We start from the raw sequence: 9,742 nt of genomic DNA on the forward strand, positions 1-9,742 counted from the left end.
CCAATTTAATATTGATAATTGGACATCTATTGAATTTGACCCTTTTGGATTTTCCGTGAAGGACTTCACTGATGGGAAAATCTTATCGAGGCATAATAGTGACAGCCATCTCTACCCACTCACCAACAATAATGCTTCCGCCTTTCACTTCTCCCATGATCAAGACTTTTGGCACAACCGTCTTGGACATCAGGGATTACCTATTTTTAATTCGCTTATTTCGAATTATTTTATATCATGTAACAGACGTAGTAATGATCTTGTTTGTCATTCTTGTCAACTTGCAAAAAGTAAACGTTTACCTTTTTCGATCTCCACGTCACAAACTTTATTACCCTTTGACATTATCCACTGTGACTTATGGACCTCACCAATACCTAGTAAATCAGGGTACAAATACTACATGGTCTTGGTTGATGATAAAACACAATACACCTGGATTTTTCCTTTAAAATTCAAATCTTAAACCTTTGAAAAGTTTGCCAAATTTCATAAATATATTTTTACCCAATTTCAAGTTCTCATAAAATCATTCCAATGTGATTTAGGGGGTGAATTTGACAACCAGAATTTCAAAAACCTCGCCGCCTCACAAGGACTTCAACTCCGTTTCTCATGTCCTCAAATTTCACAATAAAACGGGAAATCGGAGCGCATGATTCGACGCTTAACGAAATCATGCTCACCCTCCTCACCCATGCCCATTTACCTTCCTCTTATTGGGTCGAAGCACTTCACGTTGCCACTTATCTCCACAACATATTACCCACAAAACTCCTCCACTATCATTCTCCAATGGCCGGCCTCTATCATTGACATCCATCTTATGATCATTTACGAGTTTTTGCATGCGCTTGTTATCCGAACACCTCTGCCACCCGACAAAACAAACTAAGTCAACGTTCCTCCCTTTGTGTTTTCCTCGGATACCTAGCTAATTTTCGCGGTTATCAATGCCTCGAATTGTCCACGGGCAAAATTATTTTATCCCGGCATGTCGTTTTTGATGAGTCGAATTTTCCCTTTAAATGCCTCCCTTCCGCGGGTTCCCGAGACTACACTTTCTTGGATATTGACAGCCCATCACCTATCATTCTTAATCCAACCCAACCATTTAGTACGGCCCAAGCCACCTCGTCACACACCAGCCCACATACCACAATACCCACCCCTCACACCTTCACAGCCCACTACACCATCTACAACCCACTCCCCTAATTCCCTTCTTCCTTCACTTAAGCCCATTACAACACCTCCAGCCCACTCCTCACCACAATTTACAAACAATCAGAACCCACCATCACCCAACCATCCACACCCTACTACCTCTATTGACCTTCATTTACTACGTGCCGGAATCACTAAACCTAACATACCAATGAACCTACACACGAGCACCATTTCACCATTACCCACCTCTTATATTACTGCCTTGTCTGTTCTAAATTGGAAAACGGCTGTGAATGATGAGTATAATGCACTATTAAAAAATAACACTTCGGATTTGGTTCCTCAACCACCGGATGCTCATGTCATTCGTTGTATGTGGTTGTTTCGCCACAAATTTAATTCCACCGGTCAACTTCAAAGGTATAAAGCACGACTCGTTGTTAATGGTAAATCTCAACAAGTCGGCATCGACTGTGATGAAAGTTTTAGCCCAGTCGTAAAACCCACTACCATCCGTACCGTGCTAAGTTCGACAACTTCACGCTCTTGGCCAATCCATCAACTGGATGTCAAGAACGCTTTTTTACATGGTGACCTTAAAGAAACCGTTTACATGTTTCAACCACCAGGATTCAAGGATTCCAACCGACCGGGTCATGTGTGCAAACTTTAGAAATCCCTTTATGGCCTAAAACAAGCACCCCGTGCATGGTTTCAACGTTTTGCAACCTATATTCTGAAATGCGGTTTCAAGAGTGCCATCTCGGACTCTTCCTTGTTTATCTATAAACAGGGCGATCAAATAGCATATCTTTTACTTTATGTTGATGATATCCTACTCACTGTTTCAAATCAAAGCCTATTACAGAACATCATCACCATCCTATCAAAAGAATTTTCCATGTCAGACTTAGGCACACTTCACCATTTCTTGGGGATATCGGTTTCTCATCAGAACGGAGGTTTATTTCTATCTCAAGCACCCTATGCGGAGGATATTTTGGCTCGTGCAAACATGACCACTTGCAAGCCAGCAACCACACCTGTTGAAACATCCTGCAAACTTAGTGCTAACACCGGACCACCATTCTCTGATCCTACTCTATATCGTAGTCTCGCGGGAGCTCTTCAATACCTCGCATTTACCCAACCCGACGTCTCGTACGCGGTGCAACAAATCTGCTTATTTATGCACGACCCACGAGAGCCACATTTTCGTTTCCTTAAACGGGTACTTCGTTACATCCGCGGTACAACTTCACACGGCTTGCATATTGCCCCGTCCAAGTCCGCTTCCCTTACTGCTTACTCCGATGCAGACTGGGGCGGATGTCCCGACTCACGAAGATCCACTTCCGGATATTGCATTTTTCTCGGTACGAATCTGGTCTCGTGGTCGTCCAAACGGCAAGCCACCGTCTCGAGATCAAGTGCTAAAGCCGAATACCGTGGGGTTGCCAACACAGTCACCGAGACAAGCTGGCTACGAAACTTACTACTTGAGCTTCACGTCCCTACACGTCAAGCCACAATTGTATACTGTGACAATCTCTCCGCTGTTTACCTTTCTGAAAACCCGGTCCAACATCAACGAACCAAACACGTTGAAATCGACATACACTTTGTTTGTGACAAAGTCCAGGTAGGAGACATACGGGTATTACATATACCAGCTGATTACCAATATGCCGACATATTCACAAAAGGATTGCCTCGTCCTCTTTTCTCCAAATTTAAGTCCAGCCTTTGCATTCACGATGGTACCGCAAAGACTGAGGGGGTGTATTAGTCAAAGCCTATTATTGTAAATAATATTTTATATTTATTGTATTTATTTAGTTTTCATAAAGGCTTCGTAGACTAAGGCTAGTTTGTTATTCCTTTGCATATGTATTCAATTTTGAGCAAAGGAAAAGGACACACACTAATTGCATTTCTTTTAGTCTAATCCTTGGTAGGCTTAGCTTAATATCTCCCCAAGTAAGGATTAACACGTAATCTAACCCCGGGTAGGCTTAGATAGGTATTTTCCGGTGGAGATAACGGTAACTATTCCGATCGCCGACAGCTAACAACCTGCACCACAAAACATCGTGAGCTCGTTACGAGAAGAAACCCCTACCTCGTATAACCGGTTTCGGGTATAACCGAACCAGTTAATCGGTGAATAACCGAAAAAAAAAACGTTTTTTAAAAAATAATAAAAAAATCAGTTAACCGGTTTCAAAAATCAATAATATAAACCGGTTTCTAATCGACGGTTAAAACCGGGTATAAATTGGTTAGTGGTGGGCCACTTACTAACCAGTTAGGTTTCCGGTTAGAAACCGGTTAGAAATCAGTTAACTAGTTAGCTTGTGCACCTCTAATGGGGGATGCCCAAATGCCCAATGGTGGCCTACACGATTTATTTTCACCTCACCACAACTTTGCCATACCTCATGTTGTCGTTAATATGGCGAAGATATTTTGTACTCTTTGTTTCATGGATATGGATATTTCTTATTGTTTCAACTTTCAAGTTATGCCAGTACATCTCTTGCAATCAACGCCACCATCCCAGTTGTCGCTACCAACATGGCACTTGTTACAACAACGCAAGCCACTTGTTGCCACAATCGCGGCTAGTAGAGGTGCACAAATCGTGTTTATTTAATACCTCCGGGTATAACCGGGTATTAAAAAATCGGGCTCAGGAATTGCCTTTAAAAACTGTATCATATGCACCAGGTTCGGGTCAGGTATAGAACTAGGTATTTAAAAATCAGGTATTTGAGTACCCTATTTTCAGGTATTAAAAAAAAAAAAACCCTATTTTCATTTTTTTTTTTGGTGGTATCAAGGAGATGCAATTTTTTTTTGGGTATTTTTAAGTTATTTTCGAGTAATTTCAAACATAGATTAGATATTTGGAAAACCCAGTTTCAGGTATTGGAAAAACCCTATTTCAGGTATAGAACTAGTTCTGGTTTTTGAGTATTACTGGGTACAAATCGGGCCCGCTTTTGGGTACAAGTTTTGGTACTAAAATGCATACCCTATGGGTTCAGGTAGTAAAAACTCATGTATAAAAAACCCCAGTTCTGAGTTTTTCTTTTTGGTCCAGTTATGTGTTCTGGTTTTTGTGCACCTCTAGCAGCTAGGGATAAGCAAATGGCACCATTACTGAATCGGGTACCGAGCTCATCCTTGATCGCAGCTACTGACATCACAATCTTAGCTCATGTCACCACATCCTGTCTATTCCTTTTGTTAATACTAATACTATATGTGTATTTATGTCATTGTGTTTTGCACTCCTCTTATCTCACCCATTTTAACATCCAAAGCCACTACACACACAACCAAAAAAAAAAGAAAAGAAGGCAGGCGCCATCCCTCTTGATGACCAACAACACTATTGTCATTCAGAGACAAAATATAAAAGTCCAAAATACAAGACAGTTACGAATTAACGAGAGAATCTGGTTACAATCCAATAGTGGTCTTTCCCGACACTCCATATTTCCACATCACAGAAATAATGAAGAACCCAGAAAAATAACCACTGGGATCGATTACTTACCACTTCATCATTCAACACTATACCTAGTCTTCAAATTCATGGATGTGATCTAATAGATAATTGGCTGCCAGTTCTTCATTCTTGTTGCACGCGAAAAACACCTCTAATACTAGTGCTCTATCAAATCCCATTGCTTCAAGCTGAAACAAAACTCAAAACCATTACTTTTTAACCTTTTTACCTACAAAATTGTTTCCATTTTAATACTTTTAATAGGAATAATTTGATTATTATCCCTAAATAACATAAAAAATATAATATAAAAAACCAAATTCTAAATATCCCTATAAAAAAGTTGTCAAATATCATACATATCCACCATTCCTCCCTAATTTTAATGTAACCGTCTAATTAATCAAAATAACATAGATATACCCTTTCAAACATATTCAAAGAACAGGTATGAATTACTGTAAAAAAACTGAGTCAATGAAAAAAAAACAAACGAAAAAGAAAAAAAAGACTTGAAAATGGTTAAAAATAAAATTTTAAATTTTTAAAAAATTGAAGAGTATAGTAGTCATTATGAAGTGCTCTAAAAACGAGAAAAAAAAGAAGTAAAATAAATGATTAAAATCAACTATAAATTTTCAAGAAATTAAGAGTAAGTAGTCATATTATAGGGTTATGTTCTCAAAAGAACTCCTAATAACCAATCATTTTATATATTTATTTTTTATATTTAATACCAATTGAGGGTAGTTTTAGGTAATTTTATTATATGCAATTTTGTAATTTTACACATATGCAATCACAAGTTTACACATGTGTAATAACCAAGTTATCAATATCTGTAAAAACAATTTACATACATATAATCATAAAACTACATATAATAAATGACAAAACCCTAAAATAATGTAATATATATAAAACTAATATATAATATGATTGGTTGATAAAAGTTAAACTATTTTGAAGTTCAGAAATGAACTTCATCCTATGCATATATATATATATTTAAAATTTGATTGCGATCCATATAAATTCCCCCTTTAAAAAACAGGAAACGAAGACTCACGCGTTCAATGGCTTCACGTTCCTCAGGTGTAACAGTCACCGCTTGTGGCATTGCTGCAGCAAGATCTCCAAGCACATTCCTGAATTTAGCCTCTATTAATAACCATAAGTAGAATCAACCGAGTACATAATATAACGAATTATAATATAACATACTCTCCGCCTTCAACAGGCTCATTAATCAAATGAAGAAAATCAGCTTGATGCTCTTGAATGAGCCTCACCAAGTGAGGATTTTGCTTCCCCAGCTCTTGCAGCATCGGCTGTCAACATCACAATCATAATTCATAAGTTCATAGCACATGAACATCATATATAGCACATGAACATCATACATAAATCATTTACTCATGTGCGCACATTGAAAAAATGTGTTAACATCATACCTGCAAGATTTGTGGATTTGCTTGCACCATGGCTCGAAGTGCTTGAAACTGTAAACAATAAATTAGTTCGTTATCTATTTGATTGTATTGAGTGTGTTTGTGGGTAGGGGTGGGGGTAGTGTGAATACCTGTGGACTGTTTCTGAGAAAATCAAGGCTTCCAGCTGCACCAGCAGGAGCATTTGCACCCATGTCAGGAAGACCCTAAGTCAAATGTAACAAGTTTTTGTGATACTTTTCTAAACGACTGGTTTGACCTTAACTCAGTTTCACTGGAATACGCTTTAACATGACACTAAAAGAAATACCTGAGGAAAGAGATCCAATGGATTTGCATTCGGTCCAGTTGAAGGCACAGCTGCAGGTTGTGTAGCTTGTGCAGGCTGAGTTGGTGGGTTCACAGCCTGCACACCTGGCACTGGTGAAGCCCCTGCAGCTGGTGGAAGTTCAGCTGGCTCGGGAATACCCTGACATAATATACATAATTGTTACTGAACGTTCAGTTTCATATAAATATTAAAATAACAAAGTATTATACAATAAGGTAATAAAGAATTTACAGAATAAAGATACTCGACCGCTCTTTCTGGGTTGTTAAAGGCAGCTCGAAGAGCACGAACAACGGTATCGCGATCCCAGATTCCACCACCCATATCAAGAATATGCTGGATTGTACCATCCAAATTGCTTCCAGCAACAAGGTTTGATGCTGCTTGATCATATACATTCTCTGACCTATAATGAAACCATCACTAATATATAAGTGTGTATTAAATTAATAATGCAATTAGAATATCAGAATTTTAATATCCCGTCTTTTGGAGAAATACTAACGAAGGGTTCGCGAAAGTTGCTGAATCTGGAGCTGGAGGGGAATGAACAACTGCAGGCCTGCAATTAAATAAAAGTACATTAAATAGCAGAAACAAGTATTAAACCCACACACGTTAAGCCACAAACACATAAAAACAATGCTTACAATAGAATCAGACCTAATCAAACAAAACATAAAATTGCGAGTTCGTATCAAAACCAAAAACTATAAAAATGAATGCCGGCAGCCGTATCGATGTTAAACGAAGACCAATACTGGTTACGATAATACTGACACTAGTACCGATATTGTTTGGTCATTGGTCAATATCGGTCTGGTTTGTTTCGTCTAGGTACCAGCACTCGTTATAGTCTACAATACTACAAAAATGCTTTATTTCGTATACAACTCCATTTCTAATAAAATTTATATTGGAACGTTGGAAAAAAAAAACAAATTATCACAACCGCATATTTGTTTTTTTTTCTTTCAAAAAAGTTAGACAAACAGAAGTTATTAGAGAAAATAAAGTTATTAAAAAATTAAATGAGGTAAAAACGTATATTATTTATAACAAAAAAGGTGAAACTGAAACTTGAATAAAAACGAAATGAATGCCACATGGCAAATTTTAGGTGGCTTAAAATTTACTATTCATCACACTCACAAAAAAAGTTGGCAAGTTGTATGTATATATAATTGTATTTTGAGTAATATTTAAATGATATTTTGATTAATATTTAGCTATACAAAAAATGTGGCAGCTTAAGCTTACTGTGTCACAGCTGCAGGAGGAGCTTGAGTGACAGCTGGCGCAGTGGGATTGGCACTTGTCTGAGGTGCCTACATGGCGTGGCAGGTTCAAACCGATCAATGCACATCACACACAAACTTCAGAACCAATAATAAAAGTTAAACAAATAAGTTAATACCTTAGGGGCAGTTGCTGCTGTTGATGTTTGGCCAGAGGGTGTCTTACTCTGTATTCAAAGTTGGAAATAAATTAGAAAATAATAATATTCGTGGCTTGGAGACAACGGGAATTTGATATTACCTTAGATAACATAATGACGATAAAAGAATTTTCTGCAACTTTGTTCTCGTCCAAGGTAGTGGCATCTTTTAGCACTTTGCCCTGATGGATAAGCATCTGTTGTGCAGCAGGATAAACATCTGATCCTTGAACGGTTTCTATATTTTTCTTCACATCAGCAACCTGCATGAATAATAATCACAGTATCTTACCACCATGTACTCAGCTTCAATCACATCAAATATGTTAACAAAAGTGTGTTTTTTGTTGTAACCAATCATAAAATTCAAATAGTGCAAATCTATAAACATGCATAAAGGGGCTAATCATCAAACATGTTAAAAGTTGCATACTGTAGGCATCTTCATAATGTAAAAAAGTAAATAAGTTGCTGTTTATTTGTCATAAAAAGACAACATCTTTACAATGTAACCAGTTAAATTCCACAAATATGAATGAAAAAACCACACTTCATCTTTACATAAAATCAGAGATTTTTAGCTAAGATCCTAATCATAGTATCCAAATCATATTAACTTCAAATCGGTTGAGTGACAGCTTTCAACCACCTACTTCAAATCCCAATTCCGTTAACACGGAATAATCCATAATAAACTAATTTCCCTAAAATACTAGATAGAATTACAGTAGTTTGAACATAAAAATAACCAGAAGTGCATTTGTAAAAGCTTTGCCAGGTTTTCTCACTAAACTTTCTAACCTATGCAGTTAATATCGGTGATATATTGGTTATCGGTCCCCATGTGAAATATCGGTACCGATAATATCAGCGAAATTGACCGATATATCAGTGATTTTCCCGATATCCGACCTTTCTTCTTAGTTCTTCCATCGGTCTTTCTTCTTATTGCTGCTATTAGTGTTTTAAGCCTTATTTGTCAATTGTTAGTGTTATAAATCTTAATCAATTCCTACTTGCTACAATTGTTAGTGTTTGGCAAGTTGCAAAAGATTGATTTGTTAATGGTAGGAGACTATACGAAAAAAATTGTTAAATTGCTAAATTCTGCAGGATATAAAAATTACCCAATATCCCACAGCGATAACCGATGCCTCAAATATCGGTCCTTGATCGATATCCGATATTTTTTTGGCATTTACTGCATAGACCACTTGTTGACCGCTTCCAACAGCCGATTTCACATTTAACATCAATAAAACTAAGTACCCTACAAGTCTACAACTGTATAAACTACTGTAATAAAGCTTGTAAACGATATACATACAACCATTCATATCACAGCTCACAAAAACCACTTTCCCAATCAAATTCTTATAACTCAAAGTTAAAACCTAAGCGCATAATGAATTGAAATTCTGAATCTTGATGATACAACGCATAAAACCCTAATTCCCAATCGATTGGATTGGATTGGATTAAAATGAATAAAAATAAAGCGGAAGTGAAACCAACCGTGTCTTCTGGTGTCACTTGGATTTCAAAGTGGGTCCCCTTTAATGTTTTCACAAACACCTTCATCTTTGAACTAATTGGTGGTCTGCAAGGACAATAATAATAATAATAATAAGCAATTGAAACCCTAATCCGAGATTATTATTATTATTATAATAATAATAAGAAGAAGAAGAGAGAATGAATATACATACTGATGATTGTACGTGCGTGCGTCTGTGTTGGTTGGAGGGAAGGAGAAAGAAAAAGAAAGGATGCCCTTTCTCACCCAGCGGGAGAGAGACTGACCAACACGGGCACTCAAGCGGCTGTTAGGGATT

At 37.3% G+C, this 9,742-nt stretch overlaps 1 protein-coding gene across 1 annotated transcript; it reads right to left on the bottom strand.

The window, feature by feature from the left end:
* Positions 1-4,632: 4,632 nt before the first annotated feature.
* On the bottom strand, positions 4,633-9,496 carry LOC143547134 (ubiquitin receptor RAD23d-like). Its single transcript, XM_077038632.1, has 12 exons — positions 9,423-9,496; positions 8,009-8,170; positions 7,887-7,934; positions 7,730-7,797; positions 6,975-7,031; positions 6,701-6,875; positions 6,449-6,607; positions 6,270-6,344; positions 6,142-6,189; positions 5,912-6,018; positions 5,757-5,835; positions 4,633-4,875 (listed from the first exon to the last, which is right to left on the bottom strand). Exons 1-12 carry the CDS (start codon positions 9,486-9,488, stop codon positions 4,759-4,761), a joined length of 1,161 nt encoding a protein of 386 aa, XP_076894747.1. The 5' UTR covers positions 9,489-9,496; the 3' UTR covers positions 4,633-4,758.
* Between the last annotated feature and the right edge of the window lie 246 nt (positions 9,497-9,742).

This window comes from Bidens hawaiensis, unplaced genomic scaffold, assembly GCF_021521415.1.
Source record: "Bidens hawaiensis isolate Kalapana, Puna unplaced genomic scaffold, B.hawaiensis_p1.1 tig00014644_1, whole genome shotgun sequence".
NCBI lineage: Eukaryota > Viridiplantae > Streptophyta > Magnoliopsida > Asterales > Asteraceae > Bidens > Bidens hawaiensis.